The following is a 20,011-nucleotide window of genomic DNA, read 5'->3' on the forward strand; positions in this document are numbered from 1 at the left end:
ATTTTTTAAGGACGTGGATAAATTTGCATGGTCATGGGACACATGCCAGCAGGTCGAAAAGGCGTAGGCTAAGTGGAAAGCACCGATGATGTTAGTACCCTTCTTAAGACACCGTAACAACTTCCCAGTAACCTCCTACCGAATACTGGCCGCCGATATTGCATCGTAAATATAGACATAAAATGTCGACAGAATCCTTACCGACTTGCAACATATCTGGGGGCATTATGGACGTTCTACAGCAAGATCATAATATGCCTTTCCTGCGCAGGCAGACATTGTCAAAGTAAGCTTGTTACTAAACATGTTGGCTTTCCACAATACAGGATATTGTATTATCAGTGCATTCATATAACCAGGGCCTCTAGCACAAAAATACATATGCTAAGAGTAATGACAATTTTCTAGGTAGGTTAGCAAAGCCTGTATTATATTATGCTATCATAATGAGATTATTAGCAATTTTAGCAGGAAAGAAAGCACTACACTAAGGTAGCACTGAAATATCCATGAAAAGAGTTTTGTTATGAATATTAGGATGAAGTCACTGAGCACGTGCTGGTGGCCGAGATGGTTATACATGATTAGAATGCAGGCGCCAAATAAGATAACGGACGAAAGAAGGAGACACGAGACAACCATGTAGGCACCCTACGCGGTTGTCTCGCGTCTCCTTCCTTCGTCCGTTGTTTTATTTGGCGCCTTCGTTGTAATGTTAGGATGCTTCTTTGTCACACACATGCCGAGTATAGCGTTGACGTTCTTGGAATCCAACGGATCCTTCTGTGAAGGCATTTGATGGGCGGCCAATGAAGGACCTCCGTTCAATCTCTTTTGCAAAAGAAGCTTTAAGGATGCTCACTGCGAACTGCAAGCCTGGATTGTTAGCATCCAGGCGTAGCCTCATGAGCAGGCCCTTTTCAACATATACACCGTCACCGATGTTTACCTGTGAAACAATAGCAAAGCACACATTCATTTTACACAATTTTGACCAAAGAATGGTTAGAAAATGTGGTAAGGTTTGCAAAAACGGCAGTAGCTGCTCCTTGCTGATTCGGTTTAAAGAACAAAGCAGCCTTACGTATACCATGCATGCAGTATGGTAAGCTGTGCACTTGAACTTTAGACGAGAAAGTATTTGGAACTTCAATCCAAAAGAAAGATATGCATCTGCCTAAATCTAAGCAAATGCGTGCCACCCCTTGACACAGAGTGAGATCTGGTGCTATTCTAGAGATTAGCAGACATTGAAAGCTCCAAGCCTGATTATGTAGTGGGCCAACGGTCAAGCTGTGCTCGATTAATGACGCACAAGTGCTCGAGAACTATCAAACAAGATGCAATTGTCTTCGAAAACAATTGTCTGATTTCACTTTGCTGACATGCAGTTTTCAATTTACTGACTGCACTTGGGTGTAAAGATTTCGTCTGACAAAGTGGATAAACCACACACACAAGCACTTTTTTCATAGTTAGCATAGTCTTTAATAGCTACTGATACCTTGAATTTAGAAACAACAACGCTTCAACAAAGTAATTTCATAAACTGTTTGTCAAGGCAGAAGCATAGAATTTCGTAGTCACTACAAGACAGGTGAAATGAGTTAATTATTGCAATTACTACTCAAAATTAAACTTTAGACTGCTCACCCCAATGAGAAATTGATTCAAGCGGTTTGTACATACCACATAAGCATTTTGCTATCAAAAATAGGGATTAGAGAAAACCTTGGCTTGGAGGTTCATTAGTGCAAGCAGCCATGCCCTCGAAAGACACAACTTCCTTTTCTGTGGGCAGATATGAGGCTAGAGTATCTTATTGACACATATATGTGCACATACATATATGTTATCTTAGTTGTAAACATTTCTTTCATATATATGCAAGGTGTGCTTGTAACATCTCATTGTGCACAAAATCATATCTATAAGAACCCGACAAGAAGCTAAACAATTGAGCAATCCCAGTGACAAAGCATGCTAAACAAACGAGACAGCCACCCCAGTAACAAACCGTATCAAAAACTTTACTGGCATAAATTTTTATATTGAAACATAACATATGTAATAAATGCAATATACAATATGGTGATGAGCAACTTTAAACAATGACTATGCCAACATCAGAACGATGTGGATAAGAAAAGAGTGGCATAAAATGCTTTGGCAGAGCATGCAGCGACGACTAAACACAATAGTGACTGGATAAACTCTAGCACAATCGGCCAGGAAAGAAATTGGACGCCATACCTGTACCGGATTCCATAGAAATGCAATCAACATAACACACGTGCATCTGAAACCAAGGAACCACCCCCTGTCTTGTGCTAAAACCTACTTAAATATGCACTTCTACTGTATTGCCCCATTGTGAACAAAGCTTCCATGTAGAAACCGAAATGAATTGCTTTTGATGGTGGTACTTCGTTGGCCCATGTCTTTCTTTGTCATGTTTCATACCGACAAGGCAGGCTTCCGTGAAACTCTTGATGATACAACATTTGTGCGGAAGCATTGCTTAAGGCAATTTCGCCTAAACCATGTCTTTAGGTTTCACATATATCACAAAAATTTCACATATATCTTACGTTGTTGTGTTCAATTAGTTTACAACATATGCATTTGAGTGAAATAGGATGGTAACTATCTGCAAACGTGCGATCATTGTATTCGAATACCGGTATGACAACGTCAATGCGCCAGTCCTACAGCAAAGACTGCGTATGCAGTGGCTTTTCAAAGATTATGTTTTGATAATAGGACATCTATTTCGCATAGCGCTTCAAAAATTCAGGACCAATAACTTCATGCCCACTCGAGCTTTCTTTTTTCCTCTAAATTCAGAATTAATAGAAATACTCCATCTTCAGTGATTATCACCTCTTCAATTGGATTGCGTATCATGTACCTAGGCATTCATCTGGCTTCGTGTTTGTATCACTAGGAAAAAGTTATTGAAGAAAAACAAATAAAATGTTTAGAAATGTCTGCTGTCTTTGTCAAAATGTCAGTCTCAGCTATTATTTTCTGAATCTTATATTTTTGTTGCTGAAAAAGATCTAGAATTTTTGTGGGGAACATTTAAAGACGCCTGTCAGTGTCTGGTCGAAGAACACTTTCGTAGATTGCGTCGGAGTACGCCTCAGTGCGAAATCTCATTATTTCATCAGGGGCTTTTCTTCTTGCGCAGGCGCTTTAGCTTTGTTTTCATGAGAATAATTGCGCAGGTAGTTGAAGAAAGCTGATGTATTGATTTTTTTCTACACCATGGCACAAATCGGTCCACACAAGTGATTTACTGAAGCCTAGAATTCACTCCATGGCCCGTCTGCTGCTTTTTTGTTGGCGGTCAAGATCGTCAAGCGAGAATTCATAATACTGAAGTACTATAGCGCCAAACAGACGACACAAGAAGAAGAGACACGGACGAGCGCCGTCTCTTCTTCTTGTGTCGTCTGTTTGGCGCTATAGTACTTCAGTAATATGCACCAACTAGCCCAACAAAACGTTCTGCGACAATTCATAAAACTAGAATTGAGTTGTCATCGGCACGTCTTCTATTATTACATTAACAAAGCGTTAGTGCGAGGCATCGTGCTAACTGCTTTAACCACTGCATATTTTTTGTCGTCAGATATATCACCCTATTGTAACTGAATCAATTTTCTATATTACTGGATATGAACGCTAGGTCTAACAATGATCACGATGTAGAGGTTATTCTTGTGTCTTGATAAACGACTTGGGATGAACGACTTGGACGAGGTTGTTTATATGTGAGATTGAAGCCTCCGGCCATAATTAATTGACATGGGTATGCAAGAATGTGCTCAATCCATCTAGAAATCTCGGGTGTCCGATGCATTGTGCCCATAAGATATTGTCACGTGATCGTGACGTCAAAGAACACACTAGCAATACTGTGAAATACGAAACTAACTATTACCCGCCGTGGTTGCTCAGTGGCTATTTGTGTTGGGCTGCTGAGCACGAGGTCGCGGGATCGAATCCTGGCCACGGCGGCCGCATTTCGATGGAGGCGAAATGCGAAAACACCCGTGTGCTTAGATTTAGGTGCACGTTAAAGAACCCCAGGTGGTCAAAATTTCCGGAGTCCTCCACTACGGCGTGCCTCATAATCAGAAAGTGGTTTTGGCACGTAAAACCCCAAATATTATATTATTATATAAACTAACTATTATTGGGCGAACCTGTGCCCACAAAAGAGGCTACTCTTATAGCACAACGATAGCGGCGAACACGGTCGGCGATCGTCGTAAATCTCATCAGCGGGTCAAGCGCGTCGGCTTTTATACAACAGTCGTCGAATGTTCCAGACTAATCGTCGGGACCCGCGTGCCTTCCACAAAGTTCTACACCATTCGAGTCACGCGATGAAATCGGATAACATAAGGTTTGGCGACCAGAGACAGCGGATAGAAGCATCGATAGCTTTCCAGAAACTTCCGATACATGCAGGCCCGTCGCGCGCTGTGCGATAACATTTTTTGGGCAGCGAAACGTGGTCGCCGGATTAAGATAAGTACACGTGTCAATATTTTGAAAAGTGATTTTGCACTAAACTGTTTCGGGGGCGTCACTTTCAACTAAGGCCGCGTGCCGAGAATTATTTACTATGATGCGCACTCCATCGCCACGCCAGTCACAGTTCTTTCTTCAAATTCTACATCCAGGAGGAATCATTACATCATTATGCATGCTACAGTGAAGCTACGTTTATGTTATCAAGACCACTTCAATGCGCAGTGATGGAAGAAGAGATTCCAGATTAGTAGTCTTACTAAAGCTGTGTGCATAGAGAACAGGGTAACGTAGCTATGACGCAGGTGAGAATCTTTGCGTTAACAGTACAGTGTGTGACTCGCCTATGCTAGCAAGCCGGGTCGCCCTGTCAGGCTTTTTCTGCTTTCCTTTAGCTAATCGTTCTAGTTTAGGACCAGACGGCATGCACGTATTAAGGCTTTTGTCCCAAGTGTATCTTTCTCGTTTATTTCAAGTATGTCGTATATAAGCTGAATTTTGGTGCATTTTCACCCGCCCCATGCTGCGCTTTCCGATAGTATTCTGCTTACTTCCACTCTTTCTTTAGCATAGTCTTGGCTAGTACGAATGGTGCTGCACTTCTATTTATCAAAGGTTCTTAGAACATCGTCCTTTTCATGGGAATAAAAAAATCATAATAATGAGTCCTGGCTCATCCGTTTTCGCTTTACCAATGCGGCGCAATCTCTCAATTGTTCTCACGCAAACTCCGAAGATGTTCTGAAAAATATCGTCAAGGACCTGTTCTTTCAGTTTGGTTTTCGTTTCACCGCTAACTTCCGCAATTCTGAACACCTAGAGATTGTTACGCCTAATTCTATTTTCCTACTCGACTAGCTTCGCTGCTAGCTGCTGAACAACATATTCCAACTTATCTATTCGGTTGCTCGTTTCTTGAAACATCACTGACGCACTATGTATTGTTAGTACTAGTTAATTTATTAGTATTAGGAACAGCAGAAATTTCTTTCCTCATGGCATCTATCTTGCGGTAATGTGCCAATTGATTCTCAATAATGACCTGAGTTAATGAAAAGTTCATTAACTTTCGGACCAGGGTTTCGTTCAATGTCATCAGACACAAGCAATAGTAGAAACATAAATCAAAGTTCGACAAAATTGCAAAACACATTCGAGGGCACGGTAGAACTAACAGAAACCGATCATCACTGCGGCATGTAGCCATATTAGTTAGCGGATTGACCTGCAAAAGAACCAGTGGTGGTTTAGGCATGTTGTTCATTAGCCAGATGATGGCCTATCAGCATGAACCGCAGGCTAGTTTTCACACTCAACTCACGTTCAGAGAGATAGCCCGAATGCACTGTCTTTTGAAGTTGGCGCAAGGCAGAGACATTCATTTCTGAGAACTTCTGCACTGAACTTGCCAAGTTTGTGAGTACATCCTTTCGCAAACATCCGATGCAATTGATTTTTTTTCTTGTCTTGGCCCTGTCGGGAAAAAGACCGCCAGGGGGCCGAGGAGCACAGTCGTACCTCACATGGGCTCCTGCTTTTCTCGCTATTTTGTGTGGAACATTGCTTGGAAACAGCGAATTTGGTAACCTCAGATTCCTGAAGCTGCAAGGGATCGTTTTACAGCAGCCATGAGGCAGTGAGTAGACCTTTGCTCGAATAATCGAACCCTGAACATTCTGTGACCGTGCGCTCCAAGATAACCCTAACGCCGGGCTACGCATGGCACGAGCGGGAGACCAGCGGCTCGCGCCTGCAGGCCCGCGGTGCACGAGCACGGCGCTCTCGCAGTAGGAGTGAATCACGCAGAACCAGCATCTGAGGCGCAGCGCGCCCGCTTTTCTGGAAACAGATGGCGAACGCTTTACAAGAGCCGACAACGGCGTGAATGGAGGTGACCGCGGCTAACTCCGACACCACACCACAGTGGAAATACGACGTGAACAGCGGCAAAACGACGGGTATAGCCCACATCGAGTGACTACAAGTTTGTTGCAAAGGCAGATCAGCAAAAGAAGACAATAAGTTTGCCGAGAAAACAGCCATAGAAGTCCTGAAACCAGACCCCAAACCGCAAGCACATGCTCTGCGGCAGCGTCAACGCATGCTGAGGATGCGACCCTTCCCTACTGATGACTTCAAAATCGTCTTCCACCCTCAAGCAGGACTGGACCTCTCGAAGCACACACTAATCGCAGTGACACATGCCATCGGAAGATCCAGTGGTTTAGTCCAGCAAGACTTTCACGATAACGTCCGTGTAGATGTGCAGAAACTAGAGAACGTGGTCATCGCGAGCACGGCAAGTACAGAACAAGCTTCCAAATTGCAGCACATCAACACCATACAACTCGGCGGAACCGTCATCAAGTAAACCCCCACATTCGACACCCAGACGATGTGTGCCGCGGAGTTATATATGGCCTCGAACCGGGTACAAGTCCCGCGGAGATTGCTGCCGGCCTTCGAGTGGACTCAAGATACACGGTTGTCGGCGCGCGAATGCTAGGATCTTCAACAGCCGCGGTTATCACCTTCGACGGACAGCACGTCCCTTATTAGGTTACGTACCAGAGTGGTGACTAAAGATGCAAGCCCTACCGAAAATCCGTCCAATAGTGCACAACCTGCGGCGACATCGGACACCGACAGCATAGCTGTCCTCAGCCGTGAGCCAACTTCTGCTACACGTGCGGGCGCGATGGAGTCACGCAAAAACATGATTGTCACCCGAAGTGCAAGATTTGCGGGGCAGACCGCGAAACGGCAGGCAAGGAATAGGAAGTAAGAAGACAGCAGCTTGACAACGCTCGCGCCCGAGAGAATCACTGGAGCTCGAGCACCGAAGACTTCCCCGCACTGGTTACCACCTCGGACAGCTCATGGGGGCCCTTGCCTCAAGAAAGACCTGGCCGGAGACGCTCTCGCTGTATCCTAAGATCGGGCTCTATATACCGCTCTTGGTCATGGTCTCGCTCCGTTAGGTGAATCACTTACGTCACCGCGGCGAACGGAAGCAGCACCTCGAATCCGCACGCAACCCGCGCAGTTCGGGCGAGACAGCGACGATACGGACTCTCCAACATAAAGTACAGGATCTACAGAGGACGATACAACAACAACCGGTAGCCGAGTGCAACACGCCAGAACTCGAGGAAAAAGTAGCGCAGAGAGTAGAAGAAAGCATACTAAAACAGGTAGAAGCTAGAATAATGAAGCGGGTAGACCAACGGCTGCAAGCACACGAAGCGAAGATTCTTGACCTTCTTGAACGACGCCTTCAAGTCTTCGAGAAAACCCTCACTACAAAACTTCGCGCATCAGCAGACAGAACCATACAGACAGTGGTAACTAAAATCATGGAAAAGGTAGAGCCACTAACCCGTTCGGTCACCGCACTCGACTTCAAACTGGATGGCTTCATGGCACAACAACACAACTTCATGACATATGTTTACAAGAATTTCCTGACTCATGAACATCTGGCCGAGCAGTTAGGAACCAATCGCAAAGGACGAAAGACAGCACGAGTGGAATCCGCGGAGCATTCTAACTCGACAAAACCAAACCACCTACACCAGGTGGAGGACAACCACCAGCATGGCGGCTCCCAAACGTAGACATACCGAGCCGCTCCCACCTTCCGCATTTGGCACTGGAATTGCAGATCCTATAGACCCCGCTCGACCAACCTGCAAGAATATCTCAAAGCAAACAATCCGGACATATTCGCGTTACACGAAACCAACACCAAGAAAATAAAGCTCCCCGGATACAACACTATGGCACACACTGCCCGCACCGCAATTCTTGTCAAGGAGACACTAACTGCACAGCTTCATGAAATTGAAGGCACTGAAATCGAACACACCATAGTGAAGGTGTTACCGACTCGCAAGAATCAACAGAGCCTATGCATGGTCAATCTTTACAGCCCGCCGCAGGAGCAGCTAGTCCACTACGACCACTTCATCCGGGACCTTCGCAAGCACGTTAACGGCAGCTGGCTTGTTGTGGTAGGGGACTTTAACGCCCCACACGCGGCCTGGGGCTACCCCAATACCACTAAGAAAGGGGCACGGGTTCACGATGCCGCACAGCAGCATGGTCTTACGTTATGGAATGACCTGCTCCAAGCCATCCAAGTGGGCAACAGCGTGTCGAGGGACACCAATCCTTGTCTCACGTTCACTCGAGACGTGCGAAAAGCCACGTGGACCCGACTCCCGGACACGCTAGGGAGCGATCACCACATAATTCAAATCGAGTTTGAACAATCCCACCGCGCGCCCAAGACGGGAAAGGCACGACTCACTGACTGGAACGCGTAGAGGAATGAGCTTGACAACTATTCATACATCACAAACATTGAAGCTTGGCTGAACGGTATCGTAGGGCCGGCTGACGGCCACACAAGGACGATTCAACTAGACGAGGACAATCCGGCGGTCGATAATCACCTGCTGCACTTATTGGAGGCTCGGCGATCGCTCCTCGAATGATGGCGATGCCAAAAGCTCAGCCGCAAGCTCCAGCGCCGAATTGCCGTATTAAGCATGCAGGCACAGGAGTACGCTGAACAGCTAGCGAGTCAGAACTGGCGATCCTTCTGCGACGAACTTCAAGGGACTCTCAGCACAAAGAAGACTTGGCATATACTTCGAGGCCTGGTCGACGACACCCACACCAAAACCCAACAAAGACATACAATTCACTGACTAATCCACAACTATGGCGACACAGAGGATCAGCTACTCCAAGAACTTCAGACGAAGCTGCACGGCTGAGCTAACCCACAAACTACAGCCACCAACCTTTCCACCCTCAGGGAGTACCAAGGAGTGCCGAACGAAGAGCTAGATCGGCCTTTCACACAGGCGGAGTTAAAGGCGGCCCTCTCTAGGCTAACACGCAAAACGAGCCCGGGCAAAGACACAGTCACCAACAAGCACCTTCGACAGCTACCCCCTCGGGCGCTGACGGCTCTCCTTCGTTACTATAACGACTGCTGGATAAAAGGCGAGCTACCAACAGCCTGGAAACACTCGGAGGTAACCATTTAACCCAAGCCAAACAAACCCGTCTCCATCGCAAATCTCCGCCCCATCTCACTTACATCCTGCGCCGGGAAACTGCTTGAACACATGGTCAACGAGCGGCTCACCACATATCTCGAGGAAAACGATCGCTATCCGCACACCATGTTCGGCTTCCGCCAGATGCTTTCCACGCAGGACGTCCTCTTCCAGCTAAAGGAAGATGGTCTTGACCATTTGAGCAAACACAGCAAGTCTTCCATTCTAGCTCTAGACGAAAAGGGCACCTTTGATAGCGTGAGCCATGAAGCCATTCTCCGTAACCTAGAAGATATCGTCTGTGGAGCCAAAACATGCGCCTACGTGAGCGCTTTCCTCACCAACCGTACGGCGACGGTGGGGATTGCCAACCTCCGGAGCAAGACATTTCACCTACCTAACAGGGGTACGCCACAAGGTTCTGTAGACTCGCCACTCCTCTTCAACGTGGCCCTCCTCAAACTTCCCCGCCTCCTAGACACCGTCCCAGGGATATTCCATGCTCTTTATGCAGGTGAATTCGGATTCTCGGAGTCCATATACATAAGGACGGGTCCGGCTCCGCCACACTCCCTAGGCTACACATCACCGTGGCACAGCTTACTCATCTGATACGACGGGTGGCCAATCACCGCAATGGCCCCAAAGTGCACGACACCTTGCAAGTGGTACAAGCCCTCATTTACAGCTGCATTACATACGGAACTCCTTACCTCAACCTGAAGACAGCCGAGAAACAAAAGCTAAACCTTCTAATACGAAAGGCCGCCAACCGCCTCCGCTGACCGATTGCTTCGCATGGGAGTCCACAACTCCTGGCAAGAACTCGCCGAAGCGCACCTCATCAACCAGATAGAGAGACTCAAGCTAACAACCACAGGCTGAGCAGTCCTCGGACGCACAGGATACGTAACCCACCCAGACCACGATGACGAATGTAAAGAAAAGATCACGGCGAAGCTCCGAGAATGTCGACAACTTCTTCAGATACCTCGAAACATGCATCCAGACCACCTTCGAGGCAGACGGCTCGCCAGGGTAAACGTCATCAGACGCAAGCACCGTAATGACCCGCAGGCGCGCTACGTGGACGCAGCCAAGTATCCGGGCCGAAATACCTTCGCCATCAGCGTCACAGACCACAAGGGTGCGACACTGGCGTTGGCGACCATTCTCGCCAAACGCGCCGACACAGCTGAGGAGGCCGCTATAGCACTCGGCACCCATGCAAGCGAGCATGCCATAGTGGCCTTCACGGACTCGCAAGCAGTAGCACGTAACTACATGAAGGGCAGGATCTCTATAAAAGCGATCAACATACTAATACGTGGTGACACTCCTCCCCCCTACACCTGCATCATGTTGGCTCCGGGATACGAAGGACTCGAGGGGAATGAAGCGGCACACGCCGCGGCCCGCGCAAGCATCAACCGAGCCTCCCCGCACGAGATTCTAGGCATGTCCCACCCACCTAAATCAGCGGAGGAAACAGAAACAATACCGCTAACTTATCAAGCACTACTGCAGCACTATCGCTAGTATCGATAGTACTGCAGCACTATCGCCTTGGACGCAGGGCATACCCTCCAGCACATCCACAACTAACCAGAAACGAAGGCACTGACTACAGGCGACTCCAGAGCAATACCTTTACCCATGGAAGCTTACTGCATCATTTCCACCCGACGCTATACAGCTACACCTGTACACACTGCAACGTGCCAGACAGCCTGGCGCCCCTCCTACTGCAATGAAAGAAAACCCGAGAAACCATCACAGTGGCACTACCAGGAGCCCCAGCAGACGCAGACAAAAACCTCCTCGCTGAAACGGGGGAGCCTGCGATCTCTAAGCCTGACCTGCTCGACCAGCGCGAGCTCGTTGCCCGGGCCCGGAGGGCGATCCAAGCCAGAGGGTTTCTGTAATAAGGGACCCGCCCACCTAGACTGACAAGTCACTGCTTCAAATAAAGGTTTCTTTCTCTCTCTCTCTTGCCCCTGTCGACGAGAGCGTAAAACTTTGTTTATTCCTCGGGGTGTGCATGAAGTTCTTTTCAAGTAAATTATTATCAAGACCTAGGTGTGAACGTGTCCTTGTGTTATCTTTTTTTTCGCCCCCCCCCATTCGAAGTATAGATATTCTCGTCCACCGTCTGAGATGCTTTCCCTTTCGTAATTTTCTCCGCCTAAAAGCTGTCTGAGTTTGATTCAATGTTGTTAGCAATAAAGGTTATTGGCGGCAACAGTGTGCGAGGGAAATACCATGTATCAACTTAAAATAAGTAGTTCTTTGTTTATTTTTTACTTCCAGAATTTGCCCCGCGATAACCAATGATATCGCTTGAAAATGGTAACTAACTTAGGGAAGTCGCTCTCAGCAAATTATTCTCTGGATGAGTCGCACTGTCGAGCGCGTCGTGCATCCGAAGAACTCGGACGATAGTTTTTTTCGGCGTCTTCGCATGGGCGGCCATCATAGGCACAGCAGCCGCAGGCTTCGCAGCCTCCGATCGGTTGACGCGTCGATCGGTTGAGCCTTCTACGCGTCGTAGCCTCTCATTGGTGCACACCGGCGAAGCTTCGCCTCGAGTCAGCAAACTTCTAGCATAGGCAGTCGACATAATCGGTGCGCTTCGTCACGCTTCGCCCTCTTCCCGACCGACGCTTCTGACACTTCGGCGTGTGCCGAAGCTTGCCGACGCGTGCCAGTGGTTGGGGCTTAAGCGTGAATCTACTCATATGGTGATACGCACAGAGTAAAGCGAAAACGCCTGTAAACTAATTTTAACTGTGAGTTTCAAGTCAATATTTTGGTGCACGCAATAACAGCTGACTTACGTTCAACTATGTCTGATCACGTAAAATTCAGCTATATAATACGAAGATATAAGGCAAAGCGTCACGACATGCCGTATGAAGCTACACTTTGAGCCAATTTAAACTTGCAATAACTTCAGCCTAATTAACAATGAAGGTGGTCGATTCGACTTCCAACAAAGATCAAGAGTGCGATTCGCACCAAATCTCATGGGTTTGAGTGGCTGAATTGACCCTATCCAAATTCACTGATCTGCATCGGAGCCATCTCTGGAATACAACGTCGACAAACACACCAGCAGTGGCATGAGTGCACGTCTGTGCGAGGCGAGTTCAAATGACTTTCTTTACCACACGCTGCATGTTCCAGACTTTCGGATGTATGTGTCCCTTCAGGCTTTCGCCTTAATAAATACTATTGTTTTCATTTTCCACCCGCCGTGGTTGCTCAGTGGCTATGGTGTTGGACTTGTGAGCATGGGAGGCCGCGGGATTGAATCCCGGCCACGGCGGCCACATTTCGACGGGGGCGAAATCTGAAAACACCCGGGTACTTAGATTTAGCTGTACGTTAAGAACCCATGGTGGTGAAAATTTCCGTAGTCCTCCACTACGGCGTGGCTCATAATCAGAAAGTGGTTTTGGCACGTAAAACCCCATCATTTTTTTATGTTTATGTTTTCATTTTCACTTCAATAAGAAGCCAAGTTCTCGGCTGTTGTCGGTCCCTTTGTGTGCTCGACGTGCTTACATGCGGGAAACGTTTTGAATGCCTGAGTAATGCGAACGTTTTATAATGTGCAGTTGAATTACATGCATATAAAGTTTTAATGCATCTAATCAAAAGAAATTGCGTAAAGATGGGCGATCACTTCTAGCAATAAAACTGCGACTTGGGCGACTTGGTAATGCTGTTTTATTTCGAGATGGGGACATTTCCTAGGTAGAGCAAATCTATTGTCTGATCTTATTTTCCTCAACAGTGCTAGAACTCGCGTTATGTTGTGTTGCCTCCTGCACAATTAAAGCCATTTAAAACCATTTTAGGTTCCATGGAGCAAAAACGACCCTTCTACCAAATAATAGATGGCGTGCCCAGATGTCCAAATGTCGACCCTGTTTTGCTGAGGAAGGCCCTGAGTTTCAATGCCTCCAAGGGAGATCTGGTGCAGTGGTCGTTTCCAAAAAGCGGGACACACTGGGTGCAGTACATCATCCAACTCATTCTGAATGAAGGAGAAGGCATGGAGAATTACGACCAGTTCACCAGGAACACCAGGCTGATGGAGTACGTTGGCGTCGACGACTGGAGACCAGCGTTGGCGTTGCGATGCCTCATCACACATCTCCCACCACAACCAGAGTTCATCAGCAACGATGCCAAGTGAGCACATTCATATGTTGCGCATGACAAAGTTGTTCAGTTAGTTAGCTGGTCTGCTGTAGAACCCTCACTACGCTGAGGAGACCTATCGAGGTGGAATGCAAGAAACTTTTGTGCATTAGATTTAGGCTCCAGCCATAAAGAACTCAAAACCATCGAAGTTAACGAGCACCCCTTATCAGTAGTTACGGAAACTCTTTTTTTTTCTGTTTCTTACAAAATATTTGAGACAGGAGTAGACATAAGGCAATACACACGAGAAATTGACTTGTAAGTCTATGGTATTCTATGGTATATGTCTCTGTATGGTGTTTTATGTTTTCGGTAGACACTGAAAAAATTGGGAGGATACTACAGATAGGTAGAAAGGCGCGATAAGGCAAGCTTTCTTTTAATTTTGCTGAAATATCTTCATTTCCCTTCTTCTTCACTGCTGTGTTGCTCAAAGCTTCTTGCTCTGCTTCCATTTTGTTCACTCACCTAAATATCTGGCTGCCTCTGTTGCCCACTTCTCTGTAGTCGACTCCATTTTTTTGCTAATACCGTCATGGCTCTGTAGCTCAATTCTTCTGGCTCAATGCACGCTTTGGTCTTATATTTCGTTCCTTATACTTTTTTCTCCATTCATTGCCGGCTTCTTTACTTCTTGGCTCTTCTTGTACTTGTCTAATCAGGCACCTATCAAGTGGGGCGTTCCGATTCTGTGGGATGTCACTGTATTTTTTTGTAGCCGTTGCTTCCTGTTGACCACGTATATAAGCGCAGTTATCATCTCAGAGAAGGTGAGCAGCCAGCGCCACTTACAGCCACGAACATCTTTTTGTATACAGTAATAAATAAAATGAGATGACTCAACCCCGGTTGAGATCGAAAAACATAAATGCTATTTTGGGGTGTATAAGAGTACCACGTGCCTTGTTTGGACTGCACTATCTTAAGAAGGAGGCCAATTTTATGACTGCACTATCTCCGGGTCGGATTCATCTGGGTCATCTGGGAAATCTGCCCTGTACATACCTGTACATAAACATGTTGCCTCTTCCTCGCTCCAAGATTCATTTCGACGCCTTTTTCGCAGTCGTTCCTGTGCTAGAAGGCATTAAATTCTCTTATTCTTCAAGTAAAGCCACACTTGCGGTTCCGGTTTGAAGCGCGCGAAGTTTGTATGTGAGCCCCAGAGTCTCGTTTTGGCTTCTGTGTGCTAATTACGCATTGTTACTACCCCATACATACCTCTACGTTAACGTGGCGCGTCTTTTTTGTTCCTAAGTCTAATTCAACGCCTTATCCTGCCCGACGTGCCCTAGAAGGCATCAACATAGATAATTTACGAGGCAACAGTGGCCAGGAATCCAGATCCCAGCAACCCCGTAAAATTCTGAACAGATCAGCTATGATGCCCTCGAAGTTCAGTTTCATACTTGATAGGGTAGAATAATGGGGAAAGTTCTTGCAGTTCATTGTGCATTCCTGCTTACGGTGACGATTGGCGACTTGAGGCGCAAATGTGTGGGAACCACTGTGTAAAACTTCTCTCATCATGGTTGTAGATAGTTATGTAGGCCATTGTGATATATTAGCACGCATCACATAGTGGTTCCACCCACAACGGAACCTGGAAAGCTCACTTCATCGTTGTCAGATTGGTCCCATTTTTTTCTCGCTCACTAACACTTATTGTAAAGTCTGTAATCAATTTAATTGCGGTCAAGAAGATCCGGCTGAGCGCACAAGATCAGCTAGCCCTCTTACGCATAAGTATGGAGGGCCCGTCTGTGAAAACGCCGAGAATATGTTTGAAGCCTCGGTGTAGCGAGCGCCAGAGACGGAATGCGCCTCGAGGTGAAGAGAACCGCCACATTCGCGCCTTTTCCGTTTTTGCTTCGATGTCGTGGGCCTCACTGTGCACGTTCGCGGCGTCTTTTTTTTCCATGTGTATCACTTGTAATTTCGCCGTGGCACATCGGGCGTCGCGCCATCGAGATGGATGTAGCGTCCGCGAGCACGTTTGCGTCTTTTCCCTTTGTGCTTCGACCTAGCGGTGCTCAGCCTCCTTTGTGTTTGACTGTTGATTTCAAGTTATCTCAATTTGCCACTAAAAATGTTACAGGGACGTTTCACTTCGGAAACGCGGGTTACGCTTAAACGTATGGACGCTGCCAACGAGCACATCGAGAGAGACAGAAAGACAAAGAACTTTGCTAATGGTCCTGAGGAACCACGTTAAGGTACATCCCTTTTCAGGGTGTCCCCGTAGCCGTCGCGGGCAGCGCCCATGTCGGGGTCGGAAGATCGTGGTCCTCTGCCCTATCGCAGGCCCTCTGGACAGCCCGTAGTTGCTCTGACAGGTCACCGCTCTTAAGGGTTGCCTCCCAATCGGTTAGGGTGGTTAGCGATGAGCTGCGTAACGCAGGGCATTGCCAGAGCATATGGGATAAGGAGCAGTACGCCTCCCCACAGTCTGAACAGTGGGGTTCTATATTAGGTGCGAAGTGACTGAATCGGCCCCTGGAGGGAAATGACCCCGTTTGAAGCATGTGGAACGCCGATGTTTGTGGTCTATTAAGTTTAGGGTGTGGTAGCGAAAAGGCCTACTGAGCAAGTTGATAATGTTCCAAGATTTCATGGAAAATGAGAAGCGAATTCCTGTACAGTCCTGAAGTGCACCTGAACCATCGCGGTGCATAAGAACTCGCACACAGTCATAGGCCCACTCATTGGCGTTAACAACCTCAGAGTGCACATTGATTCCCATATGGACCGGAAACCATTTGATGCTATGAAAACCAGCAGCCCCCTCGGTACCGAGGATGGCCACCGCCTCCTTTGAGATCGAGCCGGAGGCGAAAGCTCGGGCTGTAGACCTGGAGTCTGTAAACATATTGGGACGTAGAGGGTCATTCAGTGCTATAGCTATAGCAACCTGCTCGGCTACTGTTGCACAAACCTTCCGCGCGCATGCTGAGTTAATGAGAGTACCATTGGAGTCAACCGAAACTACGGCATAGTGCGTACTGGGCGGCGTCAACGAAACATGCCAGATTCAGAGTGGCCGCAGCCGCTTTTAACAGGGAACGAGCCCTGGCTACCTGATGCCCTATATTGTATTCAGGGTGGACGTTACGTGGCATGGGATCTACCTTGAACGTATCTTGGACCATGGGTGATGTGGTCACGTTTCGCTCCGTGATTTCCTGGTGACTGCATTCAATGGATTCGAGGATGCGTGTCCCCGCTCGCGATGATGAGAGTCGTATTATTTGGGCCACTCGTTGGGCCTCGACCACCTCTGATAGGGTGTTGTGCATGCCTAGTTGCATGAGACGGGCGGTGATGGTAGTGAGTGGTAAACCCAGCACGCGCTTGGTGCTTTTGCGCATGAGGGTGTCGATTTTGGCCTCATCCCGTTTAAACTAGCGCAACGCCACATAGTTAACGGGGCTCATCGGAAACGTGTGGTAGAGTCTGGGGAGATTGCTCTCGCTTAAACCCCCTCTGCGGTTCGAGAGCCTGAGGATAAGCCGAAGCATGTTCTCCGTCTTGGAGGTAATGCGGGCTATAGTCTGTGAGTTGCCCCAGCGAGATTCCAGCAAGAGTCCGAGGACCCCGATGGTATCGACTCTGTGGATTTGTTGTCCGTCCCTCGTATAGAGAGCTATGGGAACTTGATCTAAGGATGTGGAGCACCTCACCCTCCGTCGGGTGAGCCTATACAATAGAAGTTCGGACTTGGTTGGTGAAAAACTCAGGCCCGTGTCTAGTAGGAAGTGTTCTGTGATGTCGAGCGCCTCTTTGAACGCACTCTCAACTGCAGCGTCAGATCCTCCCATGCACCGCATGGTAATAGCATCCTCGTAGAAGGCGTGACCCGTTCCTTTTACTGTGGCATGTCTTTCCGAGAGGCCCTTCATGGCGATGTTAAACAGTAGGGGACAGATGACCGCCCCTTGCGGGGTGCCTCTCGCTCCCAATATAAATTCCTTGGATTAAAGTGTGCTCCTTGGTTGATGGTAATATGAGAACGGGGGACAAGTGAAACCTGTTCAAACACTTACTCGACGATTAGCAAAGCAAAGGCAATACGAGACTAGCCATCGATTGCATAGTTCATGATCAAAAGCCGGCGGGCGTATTTGAACACGTCCTCCTCCAAGTGTTGGCCGAAAAGCATCTTCCGCTGGGCCCCTCCAGTGACGTGGATTATCCTCGTTACCGGGGGGAGCTGTTAGGGAGCTTGACGCGCCCTTCACGGAATCCCAAATCTGGGAGGTGCTCCAAACGCTCAATGGTCGCTCTGCACCGGGCCCGGATGGCATTTTCAATAAGCTCCTCCGCAACTTGGACGAACAATCAATTGCGCTGCTCACCGGGGAGGTCAATAAAATTGGGGAAACGGGCCTCGTCCCCGACTCCTGGAAGACAGCCTCAGTGGTGCTCATACCGAAACCAGGCAAACCACTTGCGCCGGAGAATGCGAGGCTTATCTCGTTCACGTTCTGCGTGGATAAGGTGGCCGAAGATTCCATTCACATCCGTATATCTAGGCACATAGAAACTAATGAGTTAGTCCCTCACAACATGGTCGGCTTTCGGCCGGCACTCTCCATAGAAAACGTCATGTTGCTTATAAAGCGGCAAATCATTGATGACGACACTAGAGACACTCGGGGCATCCTTGCTCTAGACTTGTACAAGGCTTTTGATAACACCTCGCACCGGTTCGTGCTAGATTCCATCTCGGATCAAGGCCTGGGTCCACAATTCCATGCGTACGTTAACTCCTTCCTCAGGGATCGCAAGGCCACTGTCAAAATAGGCAGAGAGGCAGAGAGAGTGTGACTGTGAAGAGGAATAGCGCCTCTTCCTCATCACCATCATCCTCTCGCTGGGCGTAATCACGGCGTTCATACATCTGCGCGAAACCCTCGTTTCCGAAGTGAAACGTTACTGTAACTATATTTTTGAGGGGACTTAAGATAAACTTTCAATCAGTAGTCAAACACAAAGGACGTCACCACTAAGTTATTCGTCCCAATAAGAAAAGCACAAATACCGGCCGTCATAAAAACTCATAGAGTGTCACATATTATGCAGATATAAAGGATACAAGTTGCCATCCATACGAAAGTAGCAATGGCTGGAAAATAAATCGATACATGACCCTGAGATAGAAAGGTTTGTCGTTGAAAAAAAATGTTTCTGGTTTATGCATCGATCTCGGAACCCTTTGTCTTTGTGAATGTAATGATATTTCTTTAATGGGAGAATGAGGAGATACACTAAACGAATTGATTCTGTTAAACATGATTTCAAAACTCTGTGTTCGGAAATATAAGTAAATAACTTAAAGGTGTTCATTATTAGAATGACACATGAAGGTAAAGCCGAAACCCATACGCCTGCACGCCAGTATGACGTCCCGAATGGCAAAGTACTTTCCTCACATTAGGTCGACATTAGCTGATAAAAAGTTACTGAGCCTTGGCCTGTTGAATCTTTCAATCCATTAAAACACAATGTTTTCCGTTTTTTTTACCGATTAGCAATAACCTAAGACTTAGCAGAAGCCGTCTAAATTTATGAGTTGATGGTCTTGGCTGATATGGTAACTTCAAGCTGGCATCATCACCAGCCGTTCGTTCTTGCCTGTTTTCTGTCTAACCAAGCCTCTTCTGACCCCCAAAGAGAACTTTTTCTTATTCTTAGCAATAATATTCTAATACAGTTTGAATGATTTTTCTCTTTATAACTCCGGAGAAACATTCTCTGGCGTAACCGTATAGGTTTGCTAGATTGTACAGTCGTGCTAGTTGCTTTCATAAGTTCGACTTGGCGCCGCAAGGTCTGACTACCAAATAGATAAGACAGAACAATGACCATTATGTTCCGTTTATTGTTTCAGTTTTCAGAATATAAAATGCGCTATCAAAGAGGCAAATAATTACATATAGAATGGAGCGAGCTGAAAGTGACAATGAGCATGACGTGAAACCGCTGTGTGCTCTTGTCTATTCGGTTGTTCCGGTCAATTTTCTTGAAGTGTCTATAGATGCGTCGAATGTACACGCGTGCACTTATTAAACATATGTATAACGAATCTTCAAATACATATTTTTGGACGCGTCTAAGGAAAATAGTTGAGCTTCATACAGATACGGCGTATCCTTAAGAAGGAAGCGCTTAAGCGACACCGC

The 20,011-nt window shown here is 47.2% G+C and overlaps 1 protein-coding gene across 2 annotated transcripts in view; it reads left to right on the plus strand.

The window, feature by feature from the left end:
* LOC135903252 (sulfotransferase 1C2-like) overlaps positions 1-20,011 on the plus strand; it is a 46,766-nt gene that overhangs the window by 13,294 nt on the left and 13,461 nt on the right. For both annotated transcript variants that reach the window (XM_065433671.1, XM_065433672.1), the window contains exon 2: positions 13,481-13,817. In XM_065433671.1, the coding sequence (XP_065289743.1) occupies positions 13,486-13,817 (332 nt within the window). In that variant the 5' untranslated portion in view covers positions 13,481-13,485. The remainder of the gene's footprint in view (positions 1-13,480; positions 13,818-20,011) is intronic.

The sequence above is a fragment of the Dermacentor albipictus genome, chromosome 2 (genome assembly GCF_038994185.2).
Source record: "Dermacentor albipictus isolate Rhodes 1998 colony chromosome 2, USDA_Dalb.pri_finalv2, whole genome shotgun sequence".
In the NCBI taxonomy this organism is placed as follows: Eukaryota; Metazoa; Arthropoda; class Arachnida; order Ixodida; family Ixodidae; genus Dermacentor; species Dermacentor albipictus.